We start from the raw sequence: 16,690 nt of genomic DNA on the forward strand, positions 1-16,690 counted from the left end.
GTTCATACTATAGTATTGTTTGTCATATCGTCTCTGTCGGGTGGAGACTTCATTTGTCCAAAACTGTTACTTAGTTTTCAGGATTCAACTTCAAACATAGCAGATCTACAAGCTCCAAAAGCGTCACAGAATTGTGGTTCTGCTACTTTTGTGTGACGCTGTAGTATGATCAGTAGGGCATACATTTACCAAAATACACATTAGAATATGGTTTCTGCCCGACAGCAATGATTGTCTCTCACACACACACACACACACACACACGGACCCTAGGGTTCATGTGTGTGCTAAGAAGACCTATTGAAACAATATTCACATAATATTATTCATATTCACATTCAGTACAGAGTGCATTATGCGAGATAATGCACTCTGTTTTATTGACAGGACAGTTCCATTTACAAGCTGCTGTGCTACCCCTAGAGCCTTAGGCTTGTTGTATTAACATAATTCCTTCCCTATTCCTCCATGTTATTGAAACACCCATAATCAACACGCAATGAATAATATAAGTTGTTTTGATATAGAAATGTCGTGAATAATGGATTCGTTCATAAACGTCTATACAGTAGTAGACCGTGGTAGTACCAACGTTTTTCACCAGGACAATGTGATAAGTGGTGGGACAGTACAGTTGCTTTTTGGAGAGGAACTGGCAAACAGTATGATGGACTACTTACTTACTACTTATACAACTCATCTGAGTATGTACAAATTCCCTATTTGTGCGTGCGTGTGTGTGCGTGCGTGCGTGCGTGGGGAGCTTTCCGATGAGGTGCACCATGGGAGACCATTAGTGTCCTCCTACCTGGTGTTCCTGGGTCAGTTTCTATAGAAACCCCAGAGAGATGAGAGTGGCAGATGTGTGGTGCTCACCTTTGAGCCTAGCTAAATACACTGGAAGATTATTTTTTTTACTTAAAAAATGCCACAATGTAGCAATACTGTTGTAATTAGGCATCTATTCAAAGTGTTATTTGATATAAAGTATAAATGTATAGAGGGTATGCGCATGCATGAAGTGAATGGAAAATCGAGTGGCAAATCGAGTGGCAAAGTGTGTATGTATGTATGGGCTGTCATAACTGCATAACTTCCTGATTGGCCAATTTTTTGTATCCATTAGTCGACTATTCGGGGTCAGGGCTAAAGTATTGGCATCAAAATATAAAGTAGGCTACGTAGCTAACTAAAAGTACCCATATTTTAGTTCAATAGTACAATATATTTTCAAGGTGATTTCACACGTTCTCATTTGTTAAATCTTTTGAACATCGCTGATTTATGCATTGTTACAAGCTACATTGTACATTGGTTATTTTCTAATAGCCAAACTATAAAATAGGGCTTAAGTAGCTAATCTATGTTTTGTAATAATAATCAAAATCTACAAATAATTGTAGTAAAAATACAGCATTTTCCTCTGGACTGTAGTGGAATAGAAGTATTTACTATTGACAAATGGACTCATACCTCAATCGTACAGTACCTGAGTGAATGTAAGCTTGGTTAATTTCCCCCACCGCCACAGAAACCCAAGAGACGAGGGCGTGAGGTGTGTGGTGCTCACCTTTGAGCCTAGGTAAACAGCAAGGTAATTCCCTGCTCTCCACTCTGCATCGGTCGCCATGCTACGCTGGAGTGTTCTGCTGATAAGACTTATGTTACTGGAAGAGGCCAGGGATGTTTGACTGACTTTACACACAGAGAACAGTTGTTGAGGAGACTGTGATACGTCCAAGTCGAGAGGTGTGTGTGTGTGTGTGTGTGCGTGCGGATGAGTCAGAGGAAGTGGGGATGTTCCTGAAACCGGCATCCCCTCAGAGGTCCTTCAGTGTCCCCGTCAACATCAACCTGCAGGCTCGCAGGCGAAACACGCGGTAAGACGTAGAGGGGAAACCTGCTTAAAGGAGCATTTCAGCAATTTTTTACATTATCTTCATATAATTGGGCCACCTCACTAATGCTTATTGAAACATGGCACCATTTCGGTCTACTTTCTCTGTGTCAAATTGGTAGAATAGGCAGGTTCAGAAACCTGCCTACCAATGATATCGTCTATGCGGATTCCAAGTTATTGGAAGCTACAGCATTTCTCTTACTGGAAAATGTGTATGCTCAAATAGAAGCCATTGATCTTAAAAAGTATATGTTAAATATATGTTAAATATAAGTTACCAAACCGTTTACCGTCTACAGCCCTCCTCTGAGACAGAGACTGAATGAGCATTAGTGAGGACCAACAATTATAAGAAGATATGGTTGAAAATGGGTGGTTGAAGTAGTCTTTTTAAGAATGCTTTCTGGGGGCACATTATATACTTCAAATGGTGATCGCCAACCTGCTGCGTCCTCTGACAAATATTTCTGTATTTTGCCATGAATGAATACTGCATAAAACCTGAGGTATAGTATAAGTGTGTCAGTCCACATTGGCAATCGTGTGTGTGTGTGTGTGTGTGTGTGTGTGTGTGTGCGTGTGTGCATGTGTGACTGTGTGTGTGTGTGTGTGTGTGTGTGTGTGTGTGCATGTGTGACTGTGTGTGTGTGTCATGTAGAGAGCTATACCAGCCGGTGACGCATCAGGAGCAGGCGTGGCGGAGAGGCATGGACGCTCGTGGAGGAACGGCACAAGAGCGGGCTAAGTCCCTGCCCAGCGTGGGGGAGGACAGGGCCATCCTGCTGGCCTTCGCCATGATGGCCTTCTCCGTGCTCATGTTCTTCGTGGTGGTGCTCACTACCGTCAAACCCTACATGCACAGGTCAGGAGGACACCATTACAATTTAGCTGAACAAAAAACAAAACAAGATGGTACCCCAACTTTCAGCAGCTGTCAAAAATTCCCCTAGGCTAGGGTGTTTGAATATAAACCAATGTGGGATATGTTAGTAGACACCCTTACACATTGGTGAAGAAAATTCTTGGTAAGAAATGTATTCCCAGATTTTATTAATATCGCCTGACTAAATTAATTCACGACCACCACAAGTTTTGTGTTTTTTTTGGGTTTTTTTTCGTTTCCTGAAAAGTTAATATGTTGGACATAGCTTGTTTCTGCCCGACAACAGCTTGTTTCTGCCTGACCGCAGATATGTATCCAAACATTTTCCAAAACATTTGATTCATTCCAAACCTTTTCCAGTCCTGGAAAACCGTTTTATCCCTCATATGCACATATTTCCAGGAATGTCAAGACCGTGGGAACCCTGTGAGACATTCCTCCACAGTAGGGGACTTCAATAGGGGGTCCTCAGAGTTACTACAGGGGGTCCTCCAAATCTTTGTGTGATCGGATTCTGAGGGGAATATTAGCGTGAGGCATTGTGTGCTTTTTGTGAGTGAGACGTATTTTTGGCAAAGGTTTGCTGTGTAGAGGGAAAAGAATCACACCCGTGTGAAGTAAGTGATGCAAATCCGTGTGGGGTCCCCGGGGGTTGGGGAAAGCGGGGGAGTTCCGGCGAGCCGCCCCACGTCCGAAACGGTTGAGAAATTACAGAGTTACCATGTGGGGGTCCCTCTACTGTACCCTGCACTGTACTGTACTGGCACACCCGAAATCACCATATATACAGTTAATATGTGCGTGTGTGTTTGGTTCCTTGTTGAAAAACAACATACTGTTTTCGTGCTAAGACGCACCCACCCAGCCACCCACCCACACACAAAGTGGTTGCACCACTTAAAAAAGAGAAAACCAAGTACAGAGCCAATTGTCAAGTTTAGCATTCAGGCTTCAAGTGGTTAAATGTCTGAAACTACACATTACATGAATTAATAGAGAAGCGAATCTATGCTAATCTGCTTGTGTGTGTGTGTTGTGTGCAGTCAGTGGGAGGTGGAGTCCCGCTGCGTGGTGTCCCACACAGAGCTCCTGGTGGACTGGGTGGGGTGCAGGGGGGTGAGCAGTGTGCCGTGTCTCAGGGTGCTGGTGAACGCCAGCGGCTCTGAACGCAACCTTCTGCTCCACTACGACGAGGAGCCCGTCCACCTCGGCCTGGAGGTACGAAGGCCTGGATCTGGCCTGTATTCACAACACTAGAGGTTCTAAAACCAGAGGCTTTCATGCCAAGGACCCCCAAAATGATATGCATTTGGCTGCGGGACCTTTTGGGCCAGGGACCTTTAGCCTGGGTTCCAGCCTGAATCGCTGCGTTCTGTGAATCTGTTTTGTCAATCGCTGCGTTCCGAGAATCTGATTTGTCAATAGTGACAAAACAGATTCACGGAACGCAGCGATTCAGGCTCGAATCCAGGCCTTAAGAAGCAAAGATTTGGGCAAAAAATGTTCTTTAAAACAAACTGTGTGCACAAGCTGTGTGTGCGCAAACTGCGTGTTGGGCGTGTGCGTGCGCATATGAGATTTGCACACATGTCCATGATTTAAAAAAAATAACAGATCTAAAAGCTGATAGCATGGAACAAAGTGACACATGTGTAAAATATGATTACATTGGTTAAAATGATTGTGATGCTATATTAACTAACTTTGCTGGGGACCCCTGCCCCTGGTACCCTCCCCACCAGGGACCCCATGGTTTCCCCGGACCCCACTTTGAGAACCAATGCACTAGCCCACATTTACATGCCAAGGACCCCCAAAATACTTTCAGGGAGGTTTAAGAGAAAGAATTGTGGTAAAATTAATTTCACCTTTTTTTCTCCAAAAATCTTGTATGGGGTCCATGGCACAACATATTTTCAGATGTGGGCACTGGGCACGCAGCCAAATTCAGATTCATTTGGGGATCCTTGACATGAAAAGCGAACCACTGCTTTATACTATCCCACTAATATACAGTATATTATGCTGTATTTTATAATGCTACTATACTTCATGTTTTGCCCCTGAAAATACCTTTTATCTCAGGGCAGTTTGATCATGTTGTCTTGTGTGAAGGTCATCACAGTGTATATCACTATGACATCACAGTAAGTTAGGGAGGAACTCTGCTGCATACCAATTTCTCGACAATTTCCGTTTAAGCCTGCTCACCCAATCATTAATTTCTGTGACTCGAGGTCAGCTCTTGTCATATAGCCTATAAATCCCATTTACAGTTTAGGCACGGAACTTTAGTAGTACAAAAATGTCACCACTTTTCCATGATATTCAACACGTGGTGTAAACTTCCTTAAATGAGCACATAAGCGCTTATTCAAGGAAGTTTACATATGTAGTTTAAATATATGAACCCGTCAGAAGTCAGAAGCATGATGCTGAATGATATTTGCATATTTTCTGTCGGGTGGAAACCTCATATAGTACAGTATGTCCAAAAATGTTACTTTTCAGGATTCAAATTCAAAAGTAGCAGATCTACAAGCTTGAAACGCAACAGTGTGACGCTGTAGTATGATCAAGTAAGGCATACATTTACGAAAAAAACACAAAAGTTAAAATATGGAAATAGGAGGTTGCTGCCCGTCAGATATTAATGGAAATGTGAGAGAAAAAGAAAAAAAAAAACAAACAGGACAGGATTCTGATTTCGGGACTATACTATTACTACTTGAAAATGTCAGGATCGTCATCTCACTATTAAATTACCAGGAATACTGAACGTGAACACTCCCTCTATTATTTAAACCCAACTCTAAATGTAAAACGATGGCTTCCTTCCAGTGTTTCTACATACCCAAGTGTCAGATGGACGTGGCGGCGCTCCAGCAAGAGGTGCTCCAAGTGAAGAGCAGCTTGGACAAACAGCCGGGTGGTGGTGGTGGCGGTGGGGCGGGCTCCCTGCCGTGTCTGACGGACCCCGCCAAGCGCCCGACCGACGCCATCTTGAACAGGAAGTACACGCTGCGGAGGGCTCTGTGGGCGCTGCTGTGGCCGGGGCTGATGCTGGGCGGTGGCGTTCTGCTGGTGGCCCTGGTCAAGCTGACGCAGTGTCTGGCACAGCTGTGCTCCGAGCTGGGCGGCGACAGTGGCACGGAGGGCAGGGGCGAGGCCTCCAGGAACAACCGGGGTAAACTCTACAGGCTGCTCAGGAGGGCCGGCGGGAACGCCTCCTCCCACAGGAATGTGTCTAATTAGCCATTTAGACCCCCATAATATGGTTGACCGGAGTCCTTCAGGGCTCTATACTGCTGAGGTCTCCGTTTTCTATTATTGTAAAATAAAGAATCAATCAAAAATCAATCAAAAATATTGTTGGGGAAAGCTTTTGCAGAAAATAGCAAGCCTTGTGAGCTTATCAATATGCCATTTACTGCGAAAGATTTCCCCGGGGCCACGATACAGTGGGAAAGACAATACACACGATGATGCCTAATTCATGCTGTCCCATGCCAACACATAGCCAATATGCTATTTCCAGCATGGGACACCATCAGAATATAAACTAGAAAGCAGTTCCCTACAGAAACTGCGTGGGCTCGCCAAAAGACGCAATGTATATAATGTACAGTAGAAAATGTATTAAAGCTGAAGGAAAAGTTAAAAAAAAGAATGTATAAAATGTGTAAAAAGAATAAGCATAAATAACTGCATAAAGCGGAATAAAGTATGTGGAAGTTGTAGAAGTGTTTTTTAAAGTTTTTTCTTAATAAGTAAAAAAAAAAGAAGTTAAAGTTTTGTTTTAATAAGTAAAAAAAAAAAAGTTAAAGTTTTTTCTTAATAAGTAAAAAAAAAAAAGTTAAAGTTTTTTCTTAAGTAAAAAAAAAAAATTCAAGTTTTTTCTTAATAAGTAAAAAAAATATATATATTTTTTTTTCATAAGTAAAAAAAAAAAAGGTTAAAGTTTTTTTTTTTTAAGTTTGCATTTTTTTCAAAAAATTTCATTTTTTTCAAAAAATTTCATTTTTTTCAAAAAATTTCATTTTTTTCAAAAAATTTCATTTTTTTTCAAAAAAATACTTTTTTTTCAAAAAAATACTTCTTTTTCAAAAAAATACTTCTTTTTCCAAAAAATACTTTCTTTTCAAAAAAATACTTTCTTTTCAAAAAAATACTTTTTTTCAAAAAATTACTTTTTTTTTTTTGCGTGCGTGCGTGCGTGCGTGCGTGCGTGCGTGCGTGCGTGCGCTTGCGAGAGCTGTGTAAAGGCCAGCCAATAGGAAGACAGGGTGTGTGTGTGCGCGTGTGCGTGCTCTTGCGAGAGCTGTGTAAAGGCCAGCCAATTGCACAAATAGCAGACCTACAAGCTCACAAGGTATCGCAGAGCAACTCATTGAGATCTTGTAACTTTAATGTCAGCCCTGTAATTAAGCCCTTATATGTCTCAGCTGTGGACGTAAAAGACTTCCAAGTTCTATGCCAGTACTATGACTGGGAGATTATAATGGCCGTGAATGGGGGGAAACTATGCCCCGAACAAATTGCTCTATCGCAAAAAGTAAAAGTCGAATGCAAATATTTTTTTCGCTGTGAGTGGCCTGAGATATTGAGGTACACCATGTGCGATTGTGGTGTTGGTACGATTGAAAATGTGGTTATAAGAGCGAGTTAAGAATTGTCAGCGCGATAATTTCCTTGTAAGAATTATACAATGGAGGTCAATGAGCAGATTGACTGTTTTTGTGTCACTTAAAAGGCCGTAGTTCACATTCTGTATGTCTCTGTGCTTTGGTGGTCACATTGTGTGAAAGAGGACATGTGTGGCTACAAAATGACAAAAGAACATGCGTGTAAAATGAATACTTTGGCCGGGACGACAATTTGTTTGGTAAATTTTCAAGGAAAGAATTTCAGTCTCCACACTCTAGTCAAAGAAGGCCCGCACTCTAAAATGGCACTAATTACGCGAAACGGCCTGCGATTGAACTGCGATTTTGGAAAAACCGTTAAACGTATTCGAATACGGTTTGAACCACGAAAAAGTCCAGAGTCGTGTGAGCGTTCTAAAGTTTAAATCACGTTTCTACGACAAAGTATGCCAGAGTAATGAGGCTGCAAAAGTGAGGTTGATTTAGAGATAAATCCCATCCATTGTCTATGGGAGGCAAAAACTATAAATAAAGTTAAATATTTTAAAAAGTATAAACTTTTTCAAAACAACTTTTTCACCAATGAAAGTTCAAAGATAGATGTACATTATAAAGTTTGAATGAAGTTTCAAAGTGAAAGTATGACGGAGTAATAAGAGCTCAAAAAAGTTAACTGTGAAAAATGGGACCTTTCTTCCATCGACTCTCATTATAAAGGATGTAAAAAAAAAGTTAAAAAGTTAAAAAGTATAAAAAGTATAAAACTTTGTAAAAATAAAAATACAAGCCACAATCACTTCAAAGAGCTGAACAGTTTGAAGTTTGAACTAAATTTCTAGCATAAAGTATGTGGAAGTAGTAGGGTGTCAAAAAAACGGCGGAATAAAGAATAAATAAATAAACATAGGCTGGCAATAACTAGTGTGTGCTCGCTGTAGCGAGCCCACAATTAAGCGCAAGTTGTGACAATCCTCTGTGGAATTGATTGAACATTTTAATGGGAGACAGACCACTCATTTTCAACCGTATCTTCGTATAATTGGTCCTCATGCTCACGAAAAGATGGCACCATTTCTGTCTACTATTGGCTCTGTGTTTCAGGGGAGGACTGTGTGGACAGTTCAGAAACATGACTACCAGTGACATCAGCGGTAGGTAGGTTTTCAATGAAGGCAATAACAACGGCTTCTATTTCAGCATTCTATAACTTTTCAGAAAGACAAAGTCTGTAGCTTGGAATCCCCATCAAAGTCCTTGGTGTCTGAACTGTCCACAGCCCACCAATGAGACACAGAGGCCCCTTTTCCACCGGGATTGAACAGGTTCAGTTCCGTTTGGTTTTTACTTCTTAGTCCATGAGCCAGAGCTCCAAAATTGGAATGTTAATTATTATATTTTGATGCCAATACAGGCAATACAGGCTTTTTACTTGTAACCGAGAATTTCTATAGTGTTATGTTAACTATAATTCTACTTCCAAGTATAGTAAAATATACAGTGTACTTAGGTTTCTCCACTGCAAATAGTTTCAAGTCAAATTCTCTGGTGAAAAGTCTAGCGAATGGAACCTCTAATTCAAGCACCTAGGCATCAAGAGATTACCACTGTTAGCCTTTTTTCACAGGAAACCTTTGTTTTTGTTTGTAATTCACACCCTTTAATACAACGTAAAGCACATTAGGAAAATGTACAAAGCAAAATAAAAGCTTTTTCAGGTATATTCAGAGTTCATATACAGACATGTTTTATTTAGCAGTACAATGAATGGATGAATGAATGGATGAATGAATACATGTTCTCATCAGACACTGTGGTCATATTGGTATGAGTAAAAGAGTATTTGTTTTTTAGAGATTTCAGATGAATATTTACAGATGAGTAAGATACACATAATGCGACAGGTTCCTTAACATGCAGAGTTTTGCTTCTCCCTCCATCCTTATTGTGCTTACAGACATTATCCGTGTTGAGATCCTAAAGCCCAATGTGTGCCCTGACCGGCCCTGACGTACGTGTGTTTGTGTTGCCTGCCTGAAATAGCCCATCTACAAGCGACGGACACGGCGCGTGGCGAGCTTGTAGGTCGGAATATTTTCGGCATCACACCTTCCGAGCAATGAAATATAAATCAGGCTTAATTTATATTTTATCATGCGACTGCGCCACTCCCCAAATATAACTGATTTCAGGGGTGCAAACGTCAATTATTAGTGTTTTAATTCTTATATCAACTAATGAACACTACACAATTATAGTCGATACATTTTATTGACTAAATTGATTCGACTGATTAACTGCATGAAATGTATTTAAACAACATTTATTTATTAACACTTTTGATTTAGCAAAAATAGCAGATCTTCAAGATCACAGTAAGGTTGTAAATCTTCTATTTTTGTGCGTTACTGTTGTATGTTGAAACATTAAATAGGACTTAAGCGATTATTCGTTCAAGTAATGGATAGAAAATAATCAATAGATGCAACCCTAGGCTTTATGCACCCCTAATTAAAAAAATAAAAATAAAATCAGGAGCAACGCGGCCGCATGAAGTATAAATGTGGCTTCCTTCCAATCTGCAATAACGCCACTACACTTTCCTGTCCTTCATTCCTCATCACCTCCTGTTTATCATTCATATCAAGCCACAAACAGCTTAGATGCCCCATCTGCATCTACTATAAGCTGCAACAAGCTCCAATTCATGAAACAGAAAAGTGCTGATCCTATTGTATTAAATGATGATAAACTCACTAATATTGCACCTGTACGTACAGCTTGGGTGATCATTTTTCTCTGTCCGACCTGTCCGTACAGCCACATTTTTTTCTACGTGTTCCGAGTCTGGACATGCTCATTTTAAATCACTTCACATCCTGCATATATGAAAAACAGGATGTACAGGTATATCGTTGTACAATCAAATAGGACTTTTCTATTTCATGCATGAATGGTCTAAATCGAGCTTGGGGCAACTTAGGTGCAGATCTGACAGCGACTAATTCAGCAAGAAGCCGTCTACTGGGATTCATAAGAACAGTGGTTCTCAAACTTGTATTTTATTTCAAGGACCTCCATGACTCAGACTGTGTGACGGGTCCATTTGGTTCCATTTGTACGCTCTCAGGGTTACAGATCTGTAAGGGTACATGTGGAGGTACTAGGACTTTGAGAACCACCGAACATAAGAGGATGTTGTACAAAATGCATAATTTCGACTGTTTCTCTCGCACTCTTTTCTTTTTTTTGGTTAGCATTTTCATAGTTATATAATGGGTTTGCCTACATTTTTTAGAATACAAAAATATATTACCTCTGTAGAGTTATTCAAGGAAAGCATTTGCACACTTTTTTTCACTTTTTTTTTTTTTTTTTGCAGTAGCAGTAAATCTGTTACCTTCATTGTGACATGTGTTGTACCTCAGACAACGTAAAAAGGTTTTTCATACACGAGTTTCAAGTAAACAAACAACACCGGGTCAAACGAAAACAAAGGAGCACGTTGAGGACCTCGTACAATGTGAGGACTGATTCATGTCTGGTTGCACGACGGCCAGTGGTGCACAGTAACCACACCAATTGCATTTAATTAAGAACTGTATTATGTTAAGTATATCGCTGGCGACGGGGCATAAACCTCCATATTTTAACTTTGTGTCTTTTCGTAAACCAACGCACAAAAAGCATGAAAAGTAGATAGATCCACAAGTTCGAAATGCAGCGTGAAGCGACGCGCTTTGAGCTTGTAGATCTGCTGCTTTAGGCATTTCTGAATTTGAATCCTGAAAAGGAACAGTTTTGGTCAAATCAGGTGACCACCCGACAGATGAAAATCTGTGTGTCTCTTCACTGGAGTATTTGTATTATTTGGATACTTATGAATGATACCAAGACAAATATTGTACTTTTGACTTTCTAGGAAGGGGGAAATATTATGAATTAATAACTTAAGCCCCATTTCAAATAGTGAAAATAGCAGACCTACAAGCTCATAAAGCCTCACAAAGATTTCTGGAAAACCTTTGAATGCTTTTATGGAAAATGTCAAAAGTTCAATATATATAAAAAGAAAATGCACTTTGTAATTCTGACTTTTGAATACTTCAGCATGTCCTGTTGAATACTTAAGCATTTTTTAAAGCAAGTAATCCGGCACTTTAACTCAAGTAATATTTGACCATGAGTATCTTTACTTTGACTCAAGTACTGGCTGCGAGTACTTTCTGTCGACCACTGCTGCCGGTGTTGTGACACCGGCACACAACCACGCAGAAACCAGACTTGAGAGTAATGGAAAGACAGTTAACAAAGAAACAAAACAAAACAAAAAGTTAAAGGTGGCGAAGGTAGCTCTTCCACATACTGTGGCATTATACTTGTACGTCAATGGGGTCTATTAGTGCTCTCATTTCAAATGGGTCCCGCCCACTCGTCTGTCTGTATCCCGTACAGAAACTGTAAGGACCACTTTCCTGGGCAGTTGTCCGTAACTAAAAAACAAAGGTAGCATCCATTCAAGGTTAAGTTTGAACTTTCCTCGGACATACTCAAGTGTCCAGGAAAAGCGTAACCACGTTGTTCTTGTGTCATTTGGTTAAGCTTGGGTTGGGTGGGGGTGGCGTCTGTTGACCGCTTCTGTGTCTATGCAGCGAGCCAACATCACAAATCACTTTCCAGTACATAATAAGGACAACAATCATAGGATAGAAGGTGGGAATAAAGACACTTCAGGATTAAAACCACAAATCCACTTCGGTAACTTTTTTTGTTTTGTTTCTTTTTTGTCTTGGATCAACTTGTCCCCAACGTAGGATTGTATATCAAACGTAGTGATGACGAAAAAAAGAAAGTAAAAGTAGTGTGTTACCAGTCCTATGTCAGGCTCAGCCCAGCCTGGACTAGGAAAGACTTAGGAGGGCCAAAAACGCAAAATCTACAACAAAACATTCTCTTCTGCTGATTCTTCCTGCATGTCCCATAAATCGATTTCGTGCACCGAGTAACGCTCTGAGGGTGGGGGGGGGGGGCTCTCTTCACAGTTCTTTTCAGAGTTATATAGCCTGTTCGGGAAGAAATGGCAGATACCGTTGCAGTGCATGACTGTGCATGTCTGTTTGTACTGTAGCCTGTACAACTTCTTAGACACCTTTAATGGCTGTGTTGCGTACGCATGTCCTTTTGTCTTTCCGGTGTCAGCTTCAACGTGTTTCGTTTTTTCGAGCTACGTACAGTACATGTTAAGAGTCCACACTTTTTGCATAGTATTAACTGCACAGCGTAGAATAACAGCAGTGGTTCTCAAACTTTGTTTTTATTTCAACGATCGCCCCACAACTCTGACTGTACAATTGGAACCAAATGGACCTGTAAAGGTCCATTTGGTTCAAATTGTACACTCAGTTACAGACATGTTAAGGATACATGTGGAACCCTCTCCTGAACCCTGAGGGTCTCTGGACCCCACTTTGAGAACCACTGAATAAGAGCATTGCACGTCATTTCCTCCCAGTGACAGACAAACAAAAAATAAACTAAGCAAAAAGAGACAAAGAAATATGCCTTGAATAACACAAGAAGAGGGTGAATTCAAAACCTGACCTGAGCCGTCCTGGTAGGCTGAAGAATAATGATTTTTCTCAAGTCCTTCTGTCTGTGTTTTGCATCCGACTGGGGGGGGGGTTGGGCTGGAACGGACGGCAGACATGTTGTGCCCGAATATTCGACACACAGAATAATACTGATGCAGAGACAAAGGAAACACGCACGCGCGCGCACACACACACAAATACACAAAAAAAAACACAAACACCCCCCCCCCCCCAAAAAAATAAAATAAAAATAAAATACTGCAAGAGCAATCAGTGCTACAAGACACGCGGGACTTGGAATAGTCGTGACTTTTTCTACTTTACTTTTTTTTAAATAAGACTGCTGCGTAGTGGAGCTATAATCTAGTGCTTTGGCTCAGTATAAAATAAGGACAAAAAAGGAATATGTGCACAGTTACGCATAATGAGACTATGAATACATCTCAAAGGAGGTTGAGAGAGAATCCGACGTGTCTTCCCCCGACTTCCAGATGGAAATAATTCATTGTTTTTCAGCCGGAAGGGAGAGCATTAAAAACGCTTTCAAAGTGTTAAATGTTATTTTAGCGTTCATAACCGCAGACTTGCTGGTACACAGTAAAATCCTCTGCTAATTTATCAACCATTTATTATCGCTGCTACCGTTTCGTAAATAAAGTCTTCCTCGTCAGAGAACGCAGTCAGCTCTTTTTATGGAAGCCTGGAGCAGCGGCGGGCAAAGATGACAACACGGGGCTGGGCAATTAACTGCCGGACAGAAACCTCTTATCTCTATATTTTAACTTTGTGGTTTTTTGTAAACTAATGCCCTACTTGATCATAGCACAGCCTCACACAAAAGCATCAACAGTAGCAGATGCACAAGCTTGTAGATCTGCTACCTTTGGCTACTTTTGAATGCTGAAAAGTAACAGTTTGACATTTGCATAATCACATTCAAATAGTTTCCAAAATAGCATATCTTCAAGCTCACAACACATTGTGAGCTTCTAGGTGGCCATTTCAAGTATAAAAATTAAAATATTAAATGTAAATTTTTCTGTAAATATTTAAGTCTTTTTTTTCTTCTGTCCTGTGCTATTTGTTAATCGCAATTATCTGCTTGACAATTAATCGGCAATCGTGACATCCCTAATCAAAAGCCATATTTGGAACCAATAACCAACTTCATCTTTCTGATGTAAATTAATCGAATGATCGATGATTCATGATATCAACAAATCTATCGATTAGTCTCATTAACCACCTAAACCTGTATTATAATCTACAAGTTCATGAGTCACCATCGCGACACTTTGCGAGCTTGTGGATCGGACATTTTCACAATAAATAAAATAAGTTCATTACTCGTAATCGAGGCAAAAGCTTAAAATAATAATGATATTGACGATGGAGTCATATCGCCTAGTGCGACACAAGAGACTTCTACTTTGTGAAGCTGAGGAGCATGGAGCTCATCATCTGTGAAGGAAGCAGACCCACGCTGCACAGAATTCTTGGCATCCTTTATGACACAGATGAAGGGTTCGTTCTCCCTGCTACTACAGACGGGGAGCCAGAAGTATTCCGATGTCGTGTTCAGAAAAACTTTAACTTGGCAGACTTTCATGAGCGTTTAACTTTGCTAGACTTTGACTCGACTTTGACTCGACTTGAGAAAATGCTAATGTAACCAGATTCGTACTCTCTCAGTTCTTTAAAAAAAGTCACGTTCGCATACCTAGATTAAAAAGGCTTGAAGCAGGTGCGTAGGCAAAATGCAGTTAACGTCAACAATGAAAGATATACCCGCACGCACTGCCACACCTGCTTGGTACAGCCAGGAGCGTTTTGCTCAGTGAAGAGGTGACGACCTTACGTTTTGCTCCTGTACCAGGTGCAGGTTGGTCATTATATATTTTATTGTCGATACTCTCTCCGAGAGGATTTTACCATGTACTGTATAGTACTGACACAACGACAGACCTTCTGGTAGTGCTATTGACACACATGGTCAAATGGCATGATTATAAGATGGTTGGTGATTGTTTCTTAGGGTTGTAAAGAGGATTTCTGCTCAGTTGACAAAATGCCCGGCACGGGCTGAGATATTGATCTGCCATTTTATCAGTTCATAGCATGTATTGTACATGGTATTGTAATGTAGTGGGTACAATGTGGTTTATGACCAGAGCTGGCTGCGTTTATATAGGGGACCGGGTCCCTGGCGAAGTTCTCATCTTTAATGCTTAATGAGTGTAGTGTGTTGAGTGTTGTTGCACTTGAAGAAAAGAGAAAAAAAAAGAATGGCCTACATATCGAGAAGGCCAACGATGTTCAAAATGCACCAGACTGACTCCTCTTGTTCCTACATGAAATACCATTCATTCAGTTCACCATCTCAACCCTCCCAGGTCCATGGATCGGGCGGCAGATGATATTTAAAAATCCTTGTAGCATTTAGGATTATTTTGACCCTGGTCGGCGCCCCCCAGCATCCTCGCTTCTCGGCGTGCTGGAAAATTGAGCGCTCATAGTCACACGCGCCAGGTGGAGAAATCATGATCTACATCTTTATTGTGTGTGGCAATAGCTGCGTGCGCCCTCTTCCTCTCCACTCTCACAGCCCGGTACATCAGACCGCAACACAGCCCCGTTTGTCATCCCGGCAGTCCTCTAAGGTTCTTTTTCGGTAACCCAGAACCTTTTACATAACCTGTAACTTTCCAGAACCGAGAAGTTCCGAAATGTTTTTTTTTGTTTTGTTTAAGTTTCCAGAGTCAGGGAGGTACTTCATAAAAAAAATACTAAAAAAAAAAAGAAAGCTAAAATAGCTGATCTACAAGCTCACAGTTCATCGTATAAAGCTTGTATAACAGCTATTTTCGCATTTGAAAAGTTCTGAGCCCTGGGTTACAAGAACTCATGGCTGTAACCACCTCCTGAGCAGCAGGGCCCAAATCAGGTTCCGAGAACCTCACCCGAGCCATAGCGTATATAGGAAAACAAATCCGAGAACCTGCGAAATACCTTTTCACGGCAGGGTACGATATGCTTAGTTCTCATAGTCGAAAAAGCACCGTTAAGTCAGCCTCGTTTCCCAGGCGAGCTGCCACCTCAGTTCATGGCATGCTGGCGGATGGTGTGGAAGATCCAGTCCATCTTGGTGGTCCAGCCGCCGTGGTGGGCGTCGTTCATCTGCTTCATGAAGTAGTCCAGGGCCTCCTGCTCCGTCTTGTCCAGTGCCAGCGTCTTGCGGATGTAGGCGATGTCGTCGAACGACTGCAGCTCGGGCATGCCGGAGCCCAGCATCATGGAGAACAGGTTGATGAACAGGTTGGCGTGCTGCCGGATGGCCAGGTACGCCTTGTAGCACATCTCCTGGAACCTGGTGGTCACGGAGGTGGAGATGACAGATAGACGGACGGACGACCATGAGGACAGAGGGGGGGCGAGAGGAGTGGTGATGATTTAAGAAGAGAAGGGGTCCAACAATACACCACAAGTAGATCTGTGTGATATATCGTTGCAGTCGGGAAGTGACCCCTTATCCCCATGTTTTAACTTTGTGGGGTTTTTTTGTGGTTTCTGATACATTTTGAATCCTGAAAAGTAACAGTTTTGGACATACAAGGTTCCCACCCGACAAGAGACGATGTTGATATTCTATAGATAGTGATATTAGACTAAATAT

The 16,690-nt window shown here is 41.3% G+C and overlaps 2 protein-coding genes across 2 annotated transcripts in view; one reads left to right on the forward strand and one right to left on the reverse strand.

The window, feature by feature from the left end:
- Positions 1-1,797: 1,797 nt before the first annotated feature.
- On the forward strand, positions 1,798-6,038 carry kcnmb3 (potassium calcium-activated channel subfamily M regulatory beta subunit 3; the record flags this gene model as incomplete). The annotated part of the gene is made up of 4 exons (XM_080778936.1): positions 1,798-1,880; positions 2,559-2,762; positions 3,827-4,001; positions 5,625-6,038. The coding sequence occupies 4 exons, from the start codon at positions 1,798-1,800 to the stop codon at positions 6,036-6,038; spliced, it is 876 nt and encodes a 291-aa protein (XP_080635062.1).
- A 3,118-nt stretch (positions 6,039-9,156) lies between these two features.
- LOC308325890 (phosphatidylinositol 4,5-bisphosphate 3-kinase catalytic subunit alpha isoform) overlaps positions 9,157-16,690 on the reverse strand; it is a 34,748-nt gene continuing 27,214 nt past the window's right edge. Inside the window, exon 21 of the mRNA XM_080778642.1 lies at positions 9,157-16,384. Coding sequence (XP_080634768.1) covers positions 16,114-16,384 — 271 coding nt within the window. The 3' untranslated portion in view covers positions 9,157-16,113. The remainder of the gene's footprint in view (positions 16,385-16,690) is intronic.

Source organism: Protomyctophum bolini (assembly GCF_963924005.1).
Source record: "Protomyctophum bolini genome assembly, chromosome: 12".
Lineage (NCBI taxonomy): Eukaryota > Metazoa > Chordata > Actinopteri > Myctophiformes > Myctophidae > Protomyctophum > Protomyctophum bolini.